Source organism: Mercenaria mercenaria, chromosome 3 (assembly GCF_021730395.1).
Source record: "Mercenaria mercenaria strain notata chromosome 3, MADL_Memer_1, whole genome shotgun sequence".
NCBI classification, from domain to species: domain Eukaryota; kingdom Metazoa; phylum Mollusca; class Bivalvia; order Venerida; family Veneridae; genus Mercenaria; species Mercenaria mercenaria.
The window spans coordinates 39,043,837-39,066,512 of NC_069363.1; the positions used below are offsets into that span (position 1 = coordinate 39,043,837).

General features: G+C 38.0%; 1 protein-coding gene across 10 annotated transcripts in view; it reads right to left on the minus strand.

Annotated features, from left to right (window-relative positions):
- LOC123525825 (multiple PDZ domain protein-like) overlaps window positions 1-22,676 on the minus strand; it is a 284,883-nt gene that overhangs the window by 168,926 nt on the left and 93,281 nt on the right. For 9 of the 10 annotated variants that reach the window (XM_053538242.1, XM_053538241.1, XM_053538237.1 and 6 more), the window contains one exon: window positions 5,765-5,899. In XM_053538242.1, coding sequence (XP_053394217.1) covers window positions 5,765-5,899 — 135 coding nt within the window. Of the gene's footprint in view, window positions 1-5,764; window positions 5,900-9,412; window positions 9,834-22,676 lie in introns of those variants that run through there. The other variant, XM_053538238.1, reaches the window with a different exon arrangement.

Sequence of the window (22,676 nt, forward strand, 5' to 3'; positions counted from 1 at the left end):
TTGACCTAGTTTTCGAAGGTACGTGACCCTGTTTTAAATTTTACCTAGATATCATCAAGGTGAACATTCTCACTAATTTTCATGAAGATCTCATGAAAAATATGGCCTCTAGAGAGGTCACAAGGTTTTTCTATTTTTATACCTACTGGCCTAGTTTTTGACCGCACGTGACCCAGTTTTGAAACTGACCTAGATATCATCAAGATGAACATTCAGATCAATTTTCATGAAGATCCATTGAAAAATATGGCCTCTAGAGAGGTCAAAAGATTTTTCTAATTTTAGACCTACTGACCTAGTTTTTGACCGCAGTTGACCCAGTTTCAAACTTGACCTAGATATCATCAAGATGAACATTCAGACCAACTTTCATACAGATCCCATGAAAAGTATGGCCTCTAGAGAGGTCACAAGGTTTTTTTTATTATTTGACCTACTGACCTAGTTTTTTAAGGCACGTGACCCAGTTTCAAACTTGATCTAGATATCATCAAAGTGAACATTCTGACCAATTTTTATGGAGATCCATTCACAAGTATGGCCTCTAAAGAGGTCACAAGGTTTTTCTATTTTTAGACCTACTGACCTAGTTTTTGACCGCACATGACCCTGTTTCGAACTTGACCTAGATATCATCAAGATGAACATTCAGACCAACTTTCATACAGATCCCATAAAAAATATGGCCTTTAGAGAGGTCACAAGGTTTTTCTATTATCTGACCTACTGACCTAGTTTTTGATGGCACGTGACCCACTTTCGAAACTGACCTAGATATCATTAAGATGAACATTCAGACCAACTTTCATACAGATCCCATGAAAAATATGGCCTCTAGAGAGGTCACAAGGTTTTTCTATTATTTGACCTACTGACCTAGTTTTTGAAGGCACGTGACCCAGTTTCGAACTTGACCTAGATATCATCAAGGTGAACATTCTGACCAATTTTCATGAAGATCTCATGAAATATATGGCCTCTAGAGAGGTCACAAGGTTTTTCTATTTTTAGACCTACTGACCTAGTTTTTGACCGCACTTGACCCAGTTTAATAATTGACCTAGATATCATCAAGATGAACATTCAGACCAACTTTCATACAGATCCCATGAAAAATGTGGCCTTTAGAGAGGTCACAAGGTTTTTCTATTATTTGACCTACTGACCTAGTTTTTGACGGCACGTGACCCTGTTTCGAACTTGACCTAGATATCAACAAGATGAACATTCTGACCAATTTTCATGAAGATCTTTTGAAATATATGGCCTCTAGAGAGGTCACAAGGTTTTTCTATTTTTAGACCTACTGACCTAGTTTTTGACCGCACGTGACCCAGTTTCGAACTTGACCTAGATATCATCAAGGTGAACATTCTGACCAATTTTCATGAAGATCTTGTGAAATATATGGCCTCTAGAGAGGTCACAAGGTTTTTCTATTTTTAGACCTACTGACCTAGTTTTTGAAGGCACGTGACCCAGTTTCGAACTTGACCTAGATATCATCAAGATAAACATTCTGACCAACTTTCATAAAGATCCCATGAAAAATGTGACCTCTAGAGTGGTCACAAGCAAAAGTTTACGGACGACGGACGACGGACACTGCGCGATCACAAAAGCTCACCTTGTCACTTTGTGACAGGTGAGCTAAAAATGACTTCAAATATTTGCATGATCACAACCTCTAAGATGAAGGGTCTGAGTCTTGCATGTGAGATCTTGTCTTACCTTAGGGAATTGTTTGCTAGTAGGGTATTTTCACCTGATATTTTGTCTTGCTGCTAGTAAGGGTTTTGCACCTGACTTTTGATCTTGCTATGGTGAATGTTATGCCAGTAAGGGTTTTGCACCTGACATTTTGTCTTGCTATGGTGAATGTTTTGCCATTTGGGTTTTTGCACCAGACATTTTGTCTCGCTATGGTGAATGTTTTGCCAGTAGGGGTTTTGCACTTGAAATTTTGACTAGGGTTAGTGAATGTTTTGCTAGTAAGGGGTTTTGCACCTGACATTTTGTCTTGCTGCTAGTAAGGGTTTTGCACCTGACATTTTTCCTTGCTTGCTATGGTGAATGTTTTGACGTCTTGTCTTGCAACAGTGAATGTTTTGACGTCTTGTCTTGCTATGGTGACTGTTTTGACGTCTTGCCTTGCTAAAATGAATGTTTTTGCCAATAATGGTTTTTAGGGGTGGGTATTGCCACGAAAATTGGTATTGCGATATATTGCAATATCGTATGTGGATATTGCAATATACTGCAATATATTGTACCAGTTATTTAATGAACAAAAACATGACGAATCATACTGTTTTTTTTTCAAATTTATTCAATTAAAAATGAGTATCAACAACACGAGTGTTTGCTTGACCTTCTCAATAAATAAAAATACCAGTAAACAAAAAAAAAAAAGTTTTAACTAGATTATGGGGAGTGGCTATGACACTGATTACCGGATATTCAAAAGCGAAAGTAGACTGCGTCAAAATATTATTTAGTTTATTGTGCGGCACTACATTCGGTTTACGGATACAATCATATAACACAGGTTGCTCAATTCACCGATTATAAACGAGAAAAGTGGTATAGCTGTTGTTTGAATAATAAATTCTAGTTGATAGAAAAATTACTAATGAGTCGCTGACAAATACAACAAGAGCACCGCCTTGCGGGTGCTGACGCTCATCTGATTTTTTTTGTATAATAGAAATATTGTCCTACCCATGATTTTCTAAGTCTAAAAAGGGCCATCATTCTTGCAAAAAGCAGGATAGAGTTATGTTTCTTGATGTACAGTGTCCACTTATGATGGTGAAAAACTGTTGCAAGTTTTAAAGCAATAGCTTTGATAGTTTATGAGAAAAGTTGACTTAAACATAATATTCAACCAAGAAAATGATTTTTCTAAGTCCAAAAGGGGCAATAATTATTGCAAAAAGCAGGATGGAGTTATGTTGCTTGCTGTACAGGGTCAGCTTATGATGTCGAACAAGTGTTGCAAGTTTCAAAGCAATAGCTTTGATAGTTTAAGAGAAAAAGTTTACCTAAATATAAAACTTAACCAAGAAATCTGATATTTTCTAAGTCCAAAAGGGGCCATAAATCTTGCAAAAAGCAGGATGGAGTTATGTTTCTTGCTGTACAGGGTCAGCCTATGATGGTGAACAAGTGTTGCAAGTTTTAAAGCAATAGCTTTGATAGTTTAGGATAAAAGCTGACCTAAACATAAAACTTTACCAAGAAAACTGATTTTCTAAGTCCAAAAGGGGCAATAATTCTTGCAAAAAGCAAGATGAAGTTATGTTTCTTGATGTACAGGGTCTGCTTATGATGGTGAACAAGTATTCCAAGTTTCAAAGCAATAGCTTTGATAGTTTAGGAGAAAAGTTGACCTAAACATAAAACTTAACCAAGAAATCTGATATTTTCTAAGTACAAAAGGGGCCATAAATCTTGCAAAAAGCAAGATGGAGTTATGTTTCTTGCTATACAGGGTCTGCTTATGATGGTGAACAAGTATTCCAAGTTTCAAAGCAATAGCTTTGATAGTTTAGGAGAAAAGCTGACCTAAACATAAAACTTAACCAGGCAACGCCGACGCCGACGCCGACAACCGCTCAAGTGATGACAATAACTCATCATTTTTTTTCAAAAAATCAGATGAGCTAAAAATTATATTTATCTAAATGTTCTTATTGGTTTTATTATGTGGAATTGGGTCTGTAAAATAGCTGTAAACCAGTCTGCTACCTGCACCGGAAATGAAAGGAGAAAAATGAAAACAAAGTTGAATCGTGCTGGCAAGAAAAGGATTTTTTTGTGAATCTTCTTGGTTTACGTTAGTGTTACTTAATGTTATAAAATAACCGGTATTCGAAAATCATATCGCAATATCGTATCGTCGGAAAAAACATCGCAATAACCGGTCTACCGCGGTATATCGCCCACCCCTAATGGTTTTGCACCTGACATTTTGTCTTGCTATGGTGAATGTTTTGCCAGTAGGGGTTTTGCACCTGACATTTTGTCTTTGGTTAGTGAATGTTTCGCCAGTAGGGGTTTTGCACCTGACATTTTGTCTTTGGTTAGTAATGTTTTGCCAGTACGGGTTTTGCACCTGACATTTTGTCTCGCTGCTAGTAAGGGTTTTGCACCTGACATTTTATCTTGCTTGCTATGGTGAATGTTTTGACGTCTTGTCTTGCAACGGTGAATGTTTTGACGTCTTGTCTTGCTATGGTGAATGTTTTGACGTCTTGCCTTGCTATAGTGAATGTTTTTGCCAATAATGGTTTTGCACCTGACATTTTGTCTTGCTTTCGTGAATGTTTTGCCAGTAAGGGTTTTGCACCTGACACTGTCTTGCTATGGTGAATGTTTTGCCAGTACGGGTTTTGCACCTGACATTTTGTCTTGCTGCTGGTAAGGGTTTTGCACCTGACATTTTATCTTGCTTGCTATGGTGAATGTTTTGACGTCTTGTCTTGCAACGGTGAATGTTTTGACTTCTTGTCTTGCTATGGTGAATGTTTTGACGTCTTGCCTTGCTATAGTGAATGTTTTTGCCAATAATGGTTTTGCACCTGACATTTTGTCTTGCTTTCGTGAATGTTTTGCCAGTAAGGGTTTTGCACCTGACACTGTCTTGCTATGGTGAATGTTTTGCCAGTACGGGTTTTGCACCTGACATTTTGTCTTTGGTTAGTGAATGTTTTGCCAGTACGGGTTTTGCACCTGACATTTTGTCTTGCTGCTAGTAAGGGTTTTGCACCTGACATTTTGTCTTGCTGCTAGTAAGGGTTTTACATCTGACATTTTGTCTTGCTATGGTGAATGTTTTGATATCTTGTCTTGCTATGGTGAATGTTTTGCCAGTAACGGTTTTGCACCTGACATTTTGTCTTGCTATGGTGAATGTTTTGCCAGTAGGGCTTTTGCACCTGACATTTTGTCTTGGGTTAGTGAATGTTATGCCAGAAGGGGTTTTGCACCTGACATTTTGTCTTGCTTTGGTGAATGTTTTGCCAGTAAGGGTTTTACATCTGACATTTTGTCTTGCTATGGTGAATGTTTTGACATCTTGTCTTGCTATGGTGAATGTTTTGCCAGTAAGGGTTTGCACCTGACATTTTGTCTTGCTATGGTGAATGTTTTGCCAGTAGGGCTTTTGCACCTGACATTTTGTCTTGGGTTAGTGAATGTTATGCCAGTAGGGGTTTTGCACCTGACATTTTGTCTTGCTTTGGTGAATGTTTTGCCAGTAAGGGTTTTTGCACCTGACATATTGTCTTGCTTTGGTGAATGTTTTGCCAGTAGGGGTTTTGTACCTGACATTTTGTCTTGAATGTTTTGCCAGTAGTGGTTTTGCACCTGACATTTTGTCTTGAATGTTTTGCCAGTAGGGGTTTTGCACCTGACATTTTGTCTTACTATGGTGAATGTTTTGTTTGTAAGGATTTCGCACCTGACATTTTGTCTTGGGTTAGTGAATGTTTTGCCAGTAGGGGTTTTGCACCTGACATTTTGTCTTGCTGCTGGTAAGGGTTTTGCACTTGACATTTTGTCTTGCTATGGTGAATGTTTTGCCAGTAAGGAATTTGCACCTAACATCTTGTTTTGCCAAGTTATTATGCAAAAAGAATTTATGGTGAGGACAAGATAAATGTCCTTAATGTGTGACCTTTAAGCCAGGGATCTGGGTCTTAAACACAGCAAAACTAAGGAATAGCAGTAACACTGCATCCAAACAACAAACAAGACTTACCACATCAGCCACGCCCCCTGGCAGTATTGTCTTCACTACAACACCCGTACTCCTCCCACCAATGATACCAAATCCGAGCCCTGAGCCATCGTTAATAAGGTCAATAACTTCAATCTGTGTCCATTCTGTGTTCAACTGAAAAACAAAAAATAGAATACAACTCTCAAGACTTTCTTCATTGCAGAGCAACCTTGATACAGCAAAGGCATAGTTGTTTTGGAGGGGACTGAACTCTTGAAAAGGTATTATCCACAAAGAGTTTTTTCTGATTCCCTTATTCTTCCTGAGGACAGGGAGAAAGAATGAATTAAAGGGTGCTAAAATACTTCTTATGCTACAAGTGTTTAACTTTCATGTGTATATATCTGTTGATATATTCAAGAGTGGTTGTGAAACGAACCATTAAGCAGAAGCAAAAAAAATTAGAACTTATAAAACTTGTTTCAAAACTGTTACAACAAGCATATTATATCAACACATTATTTTAGTCTATGCCTATGGTGCACTATTTGGGTCAAAAGTGTGCACACATTTCAAAATGTAAGTGCCCATAAAAAAATATGCATGCATGCGTAAATATAATTATACATTCATGTGTGCACACATAAATATGTAGGTTCGCTATACATACATGTGTTGTCACAAGTGCATATATATATACAGCAAACCTCCATATAAACTTGCATCTACATATTTACATGTGCATGTATAAAAATATACATCTATGTGTGCATGCATATTTTTATACATGCACATATATTTTGAACTGACACTGCGTGCATGCAAAGCAGGCTTTCGATCCAAGTGGTACACCATATATGCCTGGGGATTTCAACATAATTTTATGTTCACTGATATATTCAACTAACAGCATTCCTGCCAAAACCCCAAAATTGGGGTATAAATACTAGTTATACTAACAAGAGGGCCAAGATGGCCCTAGGTCGCTCACCTGAGAAACACACCATAATACACCATAACAGTGTAAACATGTTTGACCTAGTGATTTTATTGATATTTTTAGAAAATTTTGAAGATTTTTCTATGTACAATCAAGTAACCCCATGGGGTGGGGCCAATTTGACCCCGGGGGTCAAATATTTAAACTCTAGGGCTTCTGGTTTTCGAGAAGAAGATTTTTTAAGATTTTCCTATGTAAAATCAAGTGACCCCTGGGGCGGGGTCAATTTTGACCCCGGGGGTCATGATTTGAACACATTTTGTAGAGGTCCAGCAGGCAATGCTACATGTGAAATATCTAAGCTCTAGGCCTTCTGGTTTATTTTTAGAAATTATTTGAAGATTTTCATATGTAAAATCAAGTGACCCCTGGGGCAGAGTCAATTTTGACCCCGGGTCATGATTTGAACAAATTTAGTAGAGGTCCACTAGGCAATGCTACATGTCAAATATCTAAGGTCTAGGGCTTCTGGTTTTTGAGAAGAAGATTTTTTAAGATTTTCCTATGTAAAATCAAGTGACCCCTGGGGCGGGGTCAATTTTGACCCCGGGGTCATGATTTGAACAAACTTGGTAGAGGTCCACTAGGCAATGCTTCACACCAAATATCTAAGCTCTAGGACTTCTGGTTTTTGAGAAGAAGATTTTTAAAGTTTTTCCTTTCGGTTGCCATGGCAACCAGAGTTCTGCATGGAATTCAATTCTTTGAACAATTTTGAAAGGGGACCATCCAAGGATCATTCCTGTGAAGTTTGGTGTAATTCTGCCCAGTGGTTTTCAAGAAGAAGATTTTTTTAGAAATTGTTGACACACGACGCACGACTGACGACGGACGACTGACGACGGACATCTGAAGCGGTCACAAAGTGACAAGGTGAGCTAAAAATGTCTCAGGCTTTACCCTGACGATGACTTTACATTTTGTTTAAAAGGCTCAAGTGAAAAATATCTAAAACTTAAAATGTATAAAATCCAGAGTAATAATGAGCATCTTTTATCAAAATGATTGCATGTCTGCTGGCAGTATTTCACATAATCTTTAATAGTGATAATTAATGTCTTTGGAGATTTCCTCAACAGATTACTGGTCTTCATATTGTATCTAAACCTTGTCAAAATTTAGAACCTAACAAGAGAAAACAAGCATTTAAACACCAGGAAGAGTAATGTTAAACCCCTAAAAACTTATCTACAACTGATTTATTACAGTTTCTGAAATTCTTTCCCACATATTCATTCCCAAACCAGTTTTTGAGTTCTGCAACGCCAAAAAACCCCCCCGAAAGCTCTCCTGACAGTTCTGGAAATTAGAAGGCAGACTGGTTACGTGTTCAAGATACGTGTGCAAGATACATTTTGCTAAAATGAAAGAACAGATTGCCATGAAAGGGCAAAAAGAGATGATTTAATGATTCCCAAAACTCAAATAAATATAACCAAGATCTTTCCTAAATTTCTTAAAAGGACTTAAACGGAGACAGAATAGAGAGTTTTAATACTAATATGAACAAATTACAATTATCCTAGGAATATCTACACATAAAACAAAAGAAGTTTCCATGGAAATCAATAATGGACGCACCTTGTATAACTATATATCTGATACATGACAGACAAATCAATTATCTAAGGGAAAACATTGATTGCTTACAAAATATAGAAAAATGTTCAAAGATTAATGACTTCAGGAAATTTATCCTTGGCAATTCAGAATGTTTTATTGAAAGCTGAGATATATTAGGAGATATATTAGAAGTAATTTATATTTTATATGTTAAGGATATGGATCCATGAATCATACATGAACACATAGTGATCGAAGTACACCATATCATGCTAATCATGAGACTATGATTCAATGTCCTCTCTACTGCTTCTACTGTATATAAGGATATGTAATTGAAACAAAGGGTGGAGGTGGTTTTCCCATACGGATTTTCAGCAATTTCTTCTAGTACACTATTTGAGCCGCACCATGAGAAAATCAACATAGTTTATTTGCGACCAGCATGGATCCAGACCAGCCTGCGTATCCGCGCAGTCTGGTCAGGATCCATGCTGTTCGCTAATGGTTTCTCTCATTGCAATAGGCTTTGAAAGCGAACAGCATGGATCCTGACCAGACTGCAGGGATGCGCAGGCTGGTCTGGATCCATGCTAGTCGCAAATGCACTATGTTGGTTTTCTCATGGTGCAGCTCATTTCGGCATGATGGCAGAACTTGAGAACAGTTGAAATCCTTTAAATCCTGGCAGTATGTGAAATCAAAACAAACTGTCAATTGTCACAGAGGTTTCACCACCAAAATGAGAAACTAGTGTGGCCACCTTAATGAGAAACTAGTGTGGGTAATTAAGTTTTCGGAACAACAAGAAATAGCAATCTGTATGTAAACTGCCAAGGTCAACTAAACTCTAAATTATTTCTTTAAAGTTTTAAAGGTCAAATGCTGAAAGAAAGTAAATACATTCTACTGTACAGTACTGCTAATCTGACAGTAACAATTACTACCTCTGTAGCAGAGGAGTACCTTTAACTCCGCTTAATTAAGAGTACTAGATCATAAAAGCATTATTTTTTATAGATTAATAAAACCAGAAAGTAGCAATCATTACACATGTATGAACTTTATAACACTATATAAAAGCAAATTGTTTTTAGCATCATTAAAAGTAAAATTTATAGTACCGGTGAGGCATGTAAAATTGGCTTTCTCGAGGCAGCAGGTGACGGTGTTTGCCGAGCTTTCATGTAACACATGGCCGTGACAAGTGCTCCACAAATGGCATCCTGATATGATTGATTCATGCGTCTCTCCATTTACAACAATTTGTACAATTCATCCTAACCCCACCCACTTTTGCTTTAACTATTTCCAACACCTGTTACCTCAGACATTGATTATGTGTTATAATATATTATATAATAAATAATCCATCCAACATAATATATCCACTCAAAAAATCACTTTGATGATAACGCTCTGTCAAAAAGTCTACTATATCCTTTTACAGTAGAAGAAAATCCTTGCGGAACAATTAAATTACAGAGCACCATGTCTTGACAGCGAAATGTCAACAATCTTAAGAATCAATTCCGCGGACATATAATTGGATACACTCTATAGCAATATCATAAATGTCACTGCAGGAAATAGTCTCCAATGTCCTTTAGTAGATCACATTTTAGTATCACAGTGTTTTAATATCTATGGAAACTTTCCAGTAAGTTTCCCTCAGGAAAAACCAATAGGTTTTACATCTATTTCTCAGAAAATATCTTTCAATCAAATTCATACCTCTAAGCATCATGAAGAACAGATTATTTCTGTTTTATCATTGAAAATATTTATCTAAGAAAATATCTTCTACAGGAGAAATGTTTACCTGTACAATTTAACAAGGTGTGGGAATGAATGACATCCATCATTTAAGCTAAATGGCACCTGCATCAAACAGTCTGTGAGTCATCACATCAAAAAGCGTCATATTGTATCAATTTTTTCAATTTCTCCTTGACAGATTTCTAAATGTCTTTCTTTCTTCATATAAAGACCATACTTACCGTGGATTTTTTTTTCATATTTATTTCTAGTCAAACTGAGGTAAACAAGAGGGCCATAATGGCCCTATATCGCTCACCTGTTATCACTGCACTTAAGGACAAGAAGCTAATTATAGCAACATAAAAGGGAAGTAATTAAAAAAAAATACTGTAAGTGAACAAAAGAAGGAACTGCCAAATAAAAACAAGAGCACTGCAATGCAACGCAAATGCAGAGCAATATACATACAAAACAAAGTCATATGACCTTTGACCCCTAAGTGTGACCTTGACCTTGAAGCGAGCCATCCGAAACATGCGCTCTGCATGTCATTTCAATGAGGTGAACATTTGTGTCAGGTTTCTTTGAAATCCTTCAAGGGGTTCAAGAGTTACAAAGCGGAAGGGAAATTGCTAACCAACAGACAGACAGACAGACGGACATCGAGGTGATAACATAAAATGTCCCTTCAGGCGTATCAAAAGGAATACAGATCTTATGGTGATACAAGTTGTGTGCAAGTCTGGTTAAATGAAGCTGCTATTGTGCAGACAAGGTCAAAATAGCTAATTTTGGCCCTTTCAGGGGCCATAACTCTGGAACCCATTATTGGATCTGGCCGGTTCAAGAAAGGAATCGAGATCTTATGGTGACACAAGTTTTGTGCAAGTTTGATTAAATTCAAATCATAAATGAAGCTGCTATTGTGCAGACAAGGTCAAAATAGCTAATTCTGGCCCTTTCAGGGGCAATCACTCTTGAACCCATAACGGCATCTGGCCAGTTCAATAAAGAAACCAAGATCTTATGGTGATACAAGTTGTGTGCAAATTTGGTAAAAATCAAATCATAAATAAAGCTGCTATTGTGCAGACAAGGTCAAAATAGCTAATTTTGACCCTTTCAGGGGCCATAACTCTGGATAATGGGATCTGGCCAAGGGAGGATGTTAGGGAGTAATGTGGACTGTTACACTCCACATATTGTCTCATCACAACTTACCTGTAATCAAAGTTTCAAATCATTACCTTGAATAGTTTTAAGTTGTGCAACAGACATGAAATATGATTGAGATTTGGACTATCCACCCTGATCATGAGCTGTCCCACTGACACCTACATATATGCCGAGTCTTATGTCAATTCCTTGATTGGGTATTAAGTTATGTCCTTGACACAAAATATGACAGACAGATTTCACCTTGCTGTGACCTTGACCTTTGACCTACCACCCCAATTTATGTGTTCTGCACATCTTCTCATCACCAATATGTACCTATAAACCAAGATTACAGTCAATACTTGAAAGGTTATTAAGTTATGCTCCGGACACAAAATATAACAGACTGACAGACAGACAGACAAACTGATGTTCTTACAAACAGATATTTACTGGGTAATTCTTTTGTTACAAAGTACCCAACAAGCGACAAAAAGTACCCATTAGGCAGTATGAATTAATAGAATTTATCATAACAATTGTCCTCAGTACCCAATATAATTTATTATGTCCTTGCGTTTGCCCCTTGGGGCAGACAAATAGATGCAAGCCATCAAAGGTATGTCTGTTTTTCCAATATAAGCATATAACAAGAGGGTCATGATGACCCTGGATCGCTCACCCGAGTAATATGTTTCAAATGTCAAACTAATGATTTTTAGAAATTTTTTGGTCCATTAGGCAATGCCACATGTCAAATATCTAAGGTCTAGGGCGACTGGTTTTCGAGAAGAAGATTTTTTAAGATTTTTCTATGTAAAATCAAGTGACTCCTGGGGCGGGGTCAATTTTGACCCTGGGGTCATGATTTGAACAAATTTGGTAGAGGTCCACTAGGCAATGCTTCACACCAAATATCTAAGCTCTAGGGCTTCTGGTTTTTTAGAAGAAGATTTTTAAAGTTTTTCCTTTCGGTTGCCATGGCAACCAGAGTTCTGCATGGAATTCAATTCTTTGAATAACTTTTGTAGAGCTTCACCCAAGGAACATTCCTGTGAAGTTTGGATGAAATTTGCCTAGCGGTTTATGAGGAGATGTCGTTTGAAGTAAAAGTTTACGGACACCTGACAGTGAGTGATCCTGATAGCTCACCCTGAGCCTTTGGCTCTGGTGAGCTAAAAATACAAGGTTCATTAACCTGAAACATCATTTAACTATAGACCATTTTTTTTGCCAGATGTCTGTTTTAGAACAATCAATACGTAATTAACTGTGATAAGTTCTAGACAATACATAGGAAAATGTCCTCTGTGTAACAAATGTCACACCAGGTCAAATATAGAAAGTCTAGCTCATACAAATTTGGCTTTATATACATGTATTAACATGCATAGACAACTAGAAAATGCTTTTGTAAAAAAGCCCATGTCTCCCCCAATGCAAAGTCCTATAGGCAAGAAGTCTATAGAGGTCAGGAGCGAAAGTCAAAGAGACACTGATGGTTGGCTGCAATAGGGATCATCTACTTGGCATGTCCAGTCATCCCGCTAAATTTCAACACTCTTGGCCTAGTGGTTCTCAAGTCACTGTTCAGGCTCCTGTGACCTTGACCTTTGATCAAGTGACCTCAAAATAAATAGGGGTCATGTACTCTGCATGTCCAATCATCCTATTAAGTTTCAACATTGTAGGTCAAGTGGTTCTCAAGTTATTTCCAAAAATGATTTTACATGAACAGGCCACTGTGACCTTGACCTTTAATTGACTGACCCCAAAATCAATAGGAGTCATCTACTCTGCATGTTCAATCATCCTATGAAGTTTCAACATTCTGGGTCAAGTGGTTCTCAAGTTATTGATCGGAACTGGTTATCAATGTTCAGGCCCCTGTGACCTTGACCTTTAATGGAGTGACCCCAAAATCAATAGGGGTCATTTACTCTGCAGGAACAATCATCCTATGAAGTTTCAACATTCTGGGTCGAGAGGTTCTCAAATTATTGATTGGAAATGGTTTTCCATGTTCAGGCCCCTGTGGCCTTGACCTTTAACAGAGTGACCCCAAAATCGTTAGGGGTCATCTACTCTGCATGACCAATCATCCAATGAAGTTTCATCATTCTGGGTCAAGTGGTTCTCAAGTTATTGACTGGAAATGGTTTTCAATGTTCAGGCCACTGTGACCTTGACCTTTAATGGAGTGACCCCAAAATCGATAGGGGTCATCTACTTTGCATGTACAATCATCCTATGAAGTTTCAACATTCTGGGTCAAGTGATTCTCTAGTTATTGATTGGAAATGGTTTTCCATGTTCAGGCCCCTGTGACCTTGACCTTTGATGGAGTGACCCCAAAATCAATAGGGGTCATCTACTCTTTATGACCAATCATCCTATGAAGTTTCAACATTCTGGGTCAAGTGGTTCTCTAGTTATTGATTGGAAATGGTTTTCAATGTTCAGGCCCCTGTGACCTTGATCTTTGACGGAGTGACCCCAAAATCGATAGGGGTCATCTACTCTTCATGACTAATCATCCTATGAAGTTTCAACACTCTGGGTCAAGTGGTTCTCAAGTTATTGATCGGAAATGGTTTTCAATGTTCAGGCCCCTGTGACCTTGACCTTTGACAGAGTGACCCCAAAAACAATAGGGGTCATCTACTCCAGCAGCCCTATAACCCTATAAAGTTTGAAGGTTCTAGGTCAAATGGTTCTCCAGTTATTGCTCGGAAATGAAGTGTGACGGACGGACGGACGGACAGGGCAAAAACCATATGTCTCCTGGGGGAGACATAATTATCTCAACCATGTGTAAGGGTACAATCTTGACTCATTATAATTCTAATGACCATGCAGGTACAGCTATAAATTTCCAAGAACTGTAACTGATGACACCTCTTGTAATCAATATTCTCTCCCCTTCACTACTTCAATCTCTTTGATTTCACTGGCATTTTACAGATCTCCTAACCCAAATAGTATACTATGGTAGTCAGAGGAGGAGGTTTAAAAGCATGTTTGGATTCAATTAGCCCTGAAAAAGTTATAAGTGCTACATACAGCCATTAAGTTCCCCAATAATTATTGTTCATTTTCAACATTTTTTCTTCAATTTAAACCACTTTATGTCATTGTTGTTATGTACTTAGCTAGATTTTTTCCTCCCATCATTTAATTATTTCCAGCTAGAAGTTCTTCAATAGCATCACTGGGTATAATTCCATCTGTATCTGTCACATCAAAACCAATTGCTTCTGACAGATCAAATTCAAATACAGCAGTTAACAGCAGCGTTTCCACCGAAACTGTGCATTAAATAGTGTTTTTATGAACAAATTAGACCATGCTTCCTGGTATTAATGAATTTCCTTAACAGGCCTTTCAACATGCAGAATTCCAATGTTTCACATATAACTGAATTTGCAGGAAATTAAACTGATGCAGATTCCACTCTATTTTTTTTTTTTCAGAGAGGAATCTGCCACTTGCAGAGGACTACAAGAGAAGATTACCTCAGTATATACGCCATTAGGCAATAGAAAATTAGTTTTTAGATTCTCATCCCCATCCGCCCCTATCTGAAACCCCACGCCTCAAAATTTTTTATTAGTCAAAATCCGGATATCCAATATTTTATGTCCGGATACTGATACACTTGCATAAACAATTGCATAATTCTCGAGTTTAAAGAAAATGTTTGACATATTGTGGTGATGCAAAGACAATTTAACAGCATTTGACAGTATCTGATATTAAAATTTACCATGACATTACCTCTTATTATAATAAATTAAGAGAAATGATCATAAAATATCGGCAATTCACACGACTAGCAGACGTTCTGGCAACCTACTTTCGATTTCAAAAACCTTTAGAAAAAGGTAAAGCCAATGTATTTTCTTATCCTGATTTGATTGTTATTGATTTTTATTGATTAGAAAGAAGTATCTGTTGACTGGATTTCAATATTTCAATTGTGTTTAACAGAAACATTTGCCTTCGTGAGGGGAAGTCTGACATGCCATTTTCATGTGCAAAGTATATTGAATTAACCGGCTATTTGTTTCATAGATCTGCAGATAGGATAAAAATATGTTACGTACGCAAGTACATCAAATTAAGAAACATCTGAATTTTTTCAGGTGTAAAACTACTAGATTCCTCGTATTTTATACTTTAAGCTCGTAAGTCAATAGCATCATCGTTTCCAAGGGTATATAGCTTTTAGCACGTGCTCAGCAGGAATGACAGATTGATTGTTTTCTTTACAGGTCGTGGTTGTACTTTGACACAACCAAATATTTTGAATTTGCAAATACACTGAGCAGACAAATATTGATTGCCATTGTATTTGTACAGGATACAATCAACCATCAGACAAAATGATTTACTATCAAATTATAAATAAGATAAATGTTTATGATATGAAATTATTTTATATATATAAATATATATATATATGTGTGTGTGTGTGTGTATTTCAAAATGGGTTTTACCTATAAAAGCTTTCAAAGACACAGCAACACACACTAGAATATCAATACACTGTGATATTTTAAATATTATTTGTCAAATTGACCTCCCGACTACCAAATTTCATATTAATTGAAAATTAAAAAATTAAAAATAAAAAGTGCCCAACCGCCCCATTTTTTCTCAAAATTCGGATGAGAATCTAAACATTTATTTTCTCTGGCCTTAGAAGCAGCTTTTAGTGAAGACATATTCCAAGCAATATAATATTTAGCATTCAACAAATGGGGAATGATCTTGAAGTTGATCAACTTCTTCCAGCAGCTAGTCCAATCAATGTATTTGTAAAACAGACTTTAACTTTAAGCCCATGCTACCAGTGGGCGTGTCAAGCCCTGTGCAGTAGTGCTACATGTGGGCATGTCAGGTCTGATGCTGTAGTGCTACAGGTGGGCGTGTCAAACCCAGTGCAACAGTGCTACAGGTGGGCGTGTCAGATCCGATGCTGTAGTGCTATAGGTGGGTGTGTCAGACCCAGTGCTGTAGTGCTACAGGTGGGAGTGTCAGGTCTGATGCCCTAGTGCTACAGGTGGGAGTGTCTGGTCCAATGCTGTAGTGCTACAGTCGGGTGTGTCAAACCCAGTGCTGTAGTGCTACAGGTGGGCATGTCAGGTCCGATGCTGTAGTGCTACAGGTGGGTGTGTCAGACGCAGTGCTGTAGTGCTACAGGTGGATGTGTCAGACCCAGTGCTGTAGTGCTACAGGTGGATGTGTCAGACCCAGTGCTGTAGTGCTACAGGTGGGAATATCAGACCCTGTGCAATAGTGCTACAGGTGGGCGTATCAGACCCTGTGCAATAGTGCTACAGGTGGGCATGTCAAACCCAGTGCAATAGTGCTACAGGTGGGTGTGTCAGACCGAGTGCAATAGTGCTACAAGTGGGTGTGTCAGACCCAGTGCAATAGTGCTAAAGGTGGGTGTGTCAGACCCAGTGCAATAGTGCTACAGGTGGGCATGTCAGGTCCAATGCTGTAGTACTACAGGTGGGTGTGTCAGACCCAGTGCTGTAGTGCTACAGGTGGGTGTGTCAGACCCAGTGCTGTAGTGCTACAGGTGGATGTGTCAGACCCAGTGCTGTAGTGCTACAGGTGGGCATGTCAGGTCCAATGCTGTAGTGCTACAGGTGGGCGTATCAAACCCAGTGCTATTGTGCTACAGGTGGGCGTGTCAAACCCAGTGCAATAGTGCTGCAGGTGGGTGTGTCAGACCCAGTGCAATGGTGCTACAGGTGGGCATGTCAGGTCCAATGCTGTAGTACTACAGGTGGGTGTGTCAGACCCAGCGCAATAGTGCTACAGGTGGGCATGTCAGGTCCGATGCTGTAGTACTACAGGTGGGTGTGTCAGACCCAGCGCAATAGTGCTACAGGTGGGCATGTCCGGTCCGATGCTGTAGTGCTACGGGTGGGTGTGTCAGGTCCGATGCTGTAGTACTACAGGTGGGCATGTCAGACCCAGTGCTGTAGTGCTACAGGTGGGCATGTCAGGTCTGATGCTGTAGTACTACAGGTGGGTGTGTCAGACCCAGCGCAATAGTGCTACAGGTGGGCATGTCCGGTCCGATGCTGTAGTGCTACAGGTGGGCGTGTCAGACCCAGCGCTGTAGTGCTACAGGTGGGCGTGTCAGGCCCAGCGCTGTAGTGCTACAGGTGGGCGTGTCAGACCCAGTGCTGTAGTGCTACAAGTGGGCGTGTCATGTCCGATGCTGTAGTGCTACAGGTGGGCATGTCAGGCCCGAATTTATAGTGCTACAGGTGGGCGTGTCGGGCTGGAATTTGTAGTGCTACAGGTGGGTGTGTCAGGCCCAGTGCTGTAGTGCTACAGGTGGGCATGTCTGGCCTAGTGCTGTAATGAACAGACATAGTCAAACAAAGTCTGCTATAATATTTTACTTACTTCAAAGGATCTATTTTTATATTTTGTTATTTATAATAACCTAATTAAACATTTTAGCTGGATGCAAATCCTCTGCAATAATACTCTCAGTATGTGATATACTGCCAACAAAAACTGATGAAATTGTTCCAGAAATTTTCAACATGGTCAATATTCATAGTGAAAGAACAATGGAACTAGTAAAATATGTTATATTTTTCACTTTCCAACAATTTGTTTTATAAAATGTTCTAAATTTTGACAAGTTGCTAATCTGAGCAGAATGACAACAAAAGCTGTCAATAAGATATCTGACTTTATCAAAAACTTTAACCAAAAAAATTCTAAGTTAAAAAGGGGCATAACTCTGTCAAAATTCAAATCAGAGTTATGGGGATTGTTTCTCCTGGTGCAGACTTTGATAGTAAATAACTACTTTAAGTTTCAAGTCAAAAGTTTTGATAGTAACTGAGATATTTGACTTTATCAAAAACGTTTAACCAAAAATTTCTAAGTTAAAAAAGCAATCTGACTTAAGTACTTGATCTTCTAAACGAAGATCTGAGAACGACCTATTTACATTCGTCTTCTGTATATTTTGGATTTCCAGTATTGCTATTTTTATTTTATCCAATCAATCGACTTGTTCGAATGTCAAAGAGTAAGAAAAATGTGCAGTCATTCCAGGGCTCGAACCCGGGACCCCTCGCTTACAAAGCAAGTGGCCTACCGACTGAGCTAATCGGCTATTTGATACATTACGACATAAGAATTGTAAATATCAAAAGTCAAGGCTACAGGTAGATTTGCAAGATGTTGTAAGTTAGGCTCTGATTGGCTAGCGAAAGGGTCGTCAGAACGAGGCAATGAATAGGTCGTTCTCAGATCCTATGCGTAGCGTAATAGGAGATGTACTTTAGTCAGATTGGTTAAAAAAGGGGCATAACTGTCAAAATTCAAACCAGAGTTATGGGGATTGTTTCTCCTGGTGTAGATTTTGATAGTAAATAATCACTTTAAGTTTCAAGTCAATATAGTAGTCGCAACTTGACCGTGATGGTTGAGCTTAGGCTGATTATTCATATCGATTATTTCATTATAGAAATCAAGGGTGCTTAGGGTAGCCGTGTATTTTTATATGGAATTTGTTTGTATACAGTGCAGTATCAACGTATATATACTTACATTTGATCAGTTAAAACCTTTCAATACAATAATTCATATTTACACAAATTTATATTTCCTTTTTCTTGTGCAGCTCGTTTACGTACACTCCTTTTCAATAATAGGTTGTGCCTCATTATGTATTATAATGCAAAGGTCAACCATCGGGGTAAAGTTGTGTCCACTATAGCTTCGATAGTAACAGAGACATTTGACTTTATCAAAAACTTTAACCAACGGTGACACCGGGGCGAGACTGCAATAGCTCTATTTTTCCTTTGAAAAATCGAGCTAAAAATGTGTGAACAAGCTGTGTTAAAGGGAAGTAATCTGAAATCCTGGATTTAAATATCCTTATGAACAAGTACCTGGCAGAAATGCTATAGAACATTGTATTGAAAAAATATACATGTATCATAGGCTTTTTGTACTGTTTTTAAGTTAAGTCAAACATTGTTTTCGAGTTCTTTCACATTATTTTCTTATTGAGAAATTATCATGTTATACATTGAGCTTGAACTTATTTGCTAGTATCAAATATATACACACATTTACAGATTTACTCATATCAGAACAAATAGAACAGGTGACTGAAGTATTGCCATGCAAAACAAAGTCCCCTACTGGAAGGCACCTAATTTTCTCTAGTGCAGTATAACATAATAATCTGATATCTGTCAATGATGTATAAACAATATTGTACTATATATACAATATGTTATAACAACACACTTGGATTAAAATGTGCATATATAAAAACCAACAGTTGTTTTCATATTGAAATGTTTTGGCCGATTATAAAAAAGTAAGTTATTTATAGTACCAACAAAGGGAATCTTAACAAAACAAAAAAAAAAAAAAAAAAAAAAATCTATATACCGTAATATAAGTCCACAAGAAACTCTTAACCACGTAGAGATAGGTCAAAATACACCTAAAAATTGGATGTAACATGCATGTTGTACCACAGAAAAGTGGTCTAGATTTTTCTCTATGGCCAGTAATAAAGAAGTTACAATAAAATCTATTTATAGTAAAACAAAGGGACGTAATTCTAAAAACAATGGTGCCTCATGGTGGTGAACATTTGGTCCAAGTTACATCAAAATCCCTCAATATATGAAGAAGAAATGCTCCGGACAAAGTCATTCTTGAATTTGACCTTTGACCTATAAATATGACCTTGACCTTAGACCTAGGGACCTGGTTCTTTTGCATGACAATCCGTCTTATGTTGGTGAACATTTGTGCCAAGTTACATCAAAATCTCTCCATGCATGAAGAAGAAATGCTCCAGACAAAGTCATTCTTGTGTCTGACCTTTGGTCTCTAAATGTGACCTTGACATTAGACCTTGGGCCTGGGTTTTGCGCATAACATGTTGTCTCATCCAGGGGAATATTTGTGCCAACTGATATCTTAATCCTGTTTTGCATGACAAAGTTACAGACTGATCAGGAAAAAAATCCTATTGACCTTTGATCTCAAAGTGTGACCTTGACCTATAAGCTAGGGTACTGGGTGTTGCGCATGACACATCATCTCATCATGGGGAACATTTATGCCAAGTAATATTGTAATCCCTTCATGGATGACAGAGTTCTGGATTGGAAAGGAAAAAAACCTTATTGACCTTTGACCTCCAATTGTGTCCTTGACCTTTGAGCTAAGGGTCCGGGATTTGTGCAGGACATGTCGTCTCATCATGGGAAACATTTGTGCCAAGTAATATTAAAATCCCTTAATGAATGTCAGAGTTATGGACCGGACACGAAACAGACGCTGTTCATGCTATGTTAACATTTGACTGCTAAGTGAGACCTTGACCTTTGAGCTAGGGGTCTGAAAGTTGTGCATGACACATCGTCTTACTATGAGGTACATTATGGGGAACATTTGTGCCAAGTAATATTAAAATCCCTTCATTGATGGGAGAGTTATGGACCGGACAGGAAAAAAGTCCTGTTGACTTTTGACCTCCAATTGTGACCTTGACCTTTGAGCCAGGGGTCTGGGTTTTGCGCATGACACGTCGTCTCATCATGGGGAACATTTGTGCCAAGTAATATTAAAATCCCTTCATGGATGACAGAGTTATGGACTGGACACGAAATTGTGGACGGACGGATGGACTGACGGAAAAGCGCATTCCTATATTCCCCTAAACTGGTTTTCAACCAGTAGAGGACTAATAATTAATTATCAAGCCACTGGAAAAGTCCCCCATGAAACCATTATTCCAATTTTTTTACTAAAGGTTAGAGATGTGTGTTCATATTTTGATTTGCATTATTTTCTACTATAGCAATTTATTTTCAACATAAACTATCCTTTATTGTACCATATGTACAAATAATATCAAATATCTGCAAGAAAAGCCAACATCTTGAATTTTCCCTTAGTAAGTTTCAAAATAAAATACAACTGTAACTCTCATTGGATACCTCATGGAAATTTCTAGACAAATAATCCTTTTATTGATTGTTTTCATTTTGTAATAATGTTCTACAACAGTTTACTTTAGTATCAATAAATAGAATATTTTGAGTAATAATTTTCTTGACTGTAATGACAATGTTACAGAGTTCCATATTTTTTCCTCTTCTTGCATGACACGGCCTTATTTTGTCTTACAGTGGAATGGATATAAAATGCCTTTTTTCCATCTCACTGTTCACTGGAATGGACATTTAATGCCTCCTTGGTTATATTAAGGACGGGATCTTCCAGTGCCTTTAACATGTTAGTGTGGAAGGGATTGTCGGTACACTTATCATCATCTTCAATGCTTTTCTTAATCTCGTTATAAAAAGATTCTTATTCTCTCTTCAGCTTTTTGCAGAGCCTCTGTCATCTTACTGCGGAAGAGATCTTCGATGTCTTTCTCATTTTACTGTGAAATGGATCTTAAATGGTCACTCTCATCTTACTGCTGAAGGGATCTTCCATGCCTTTCTCATTTTACTGTGAAATGGATCTTAAATGGCCTCTCTCATCTTACTGTGGAAGGGATCTTCGATGCCTTTCTCATTTTACTGTGAAATGGACCTTAAATGGTCTCTCTCATCTTACTATGGAAGGGATCTTCGATGCCTTTCTCATTTTAATGTGAAATGGATCTTAAATGGTTTCTCTCATCTTACTTCGGAAGGGATCTTCGATGCCTTTCTCATTTTAATGTGGAATGAATCTTAAATGGTCCCTCTCATCTTACTGCGGAAGGGATCTTCAATGCCTTTCTCATTTTACTGTGGAATGGATCTTAAATGGCCTCTCTCATCTTACTGTGGAAGGGATCTTCAAATGAATGACTTTCTCATTTTACAGTGGAATGGATCTTAAATGTCCTCTCTCATCTTACTGTGGAAAAGATCTTCAAATGAATGACTTTCTCATTTTACAGTGGAATGGATCTTAAATGTCCTCTCTCATCTTACTGTGGAAAAGATCTTCAAATGAATGACTTTCTCATTTTACAGTGGAATGGATCTTAAATGTCCTCTCTCATCTTACTGTGGAAAAGATCTTCAATGCCTTTCTCATTTTACTGTGGAATGGATCTTAAATGTCCTCTCTCATCTTACTGTGGAAGGGATCTTCGATGCCTTTCTCATTTTACTGTTAAATGGATCTTAAATGGTCTCTCTCATCTTACTGTAGAAAGGATCTTCAATGCCTTTTTTATTTTACTGCAGAAAAGCTCTTCAATGCCTCTCTCATCTTATTGCAGAAGGGATCTTTGATGCCTTTCTCATTTTATTGTGGAATGGCCCTTCAATGCCTCTCTCAACTTACTTTGGAAGAGATATTTCAATGCCTTTCTCATCTTACTGTAGAAAAAATTTTCATTGCTTTTATTTGTCTTTGTAACAATTTGTGGAAGGGATCTTCAAT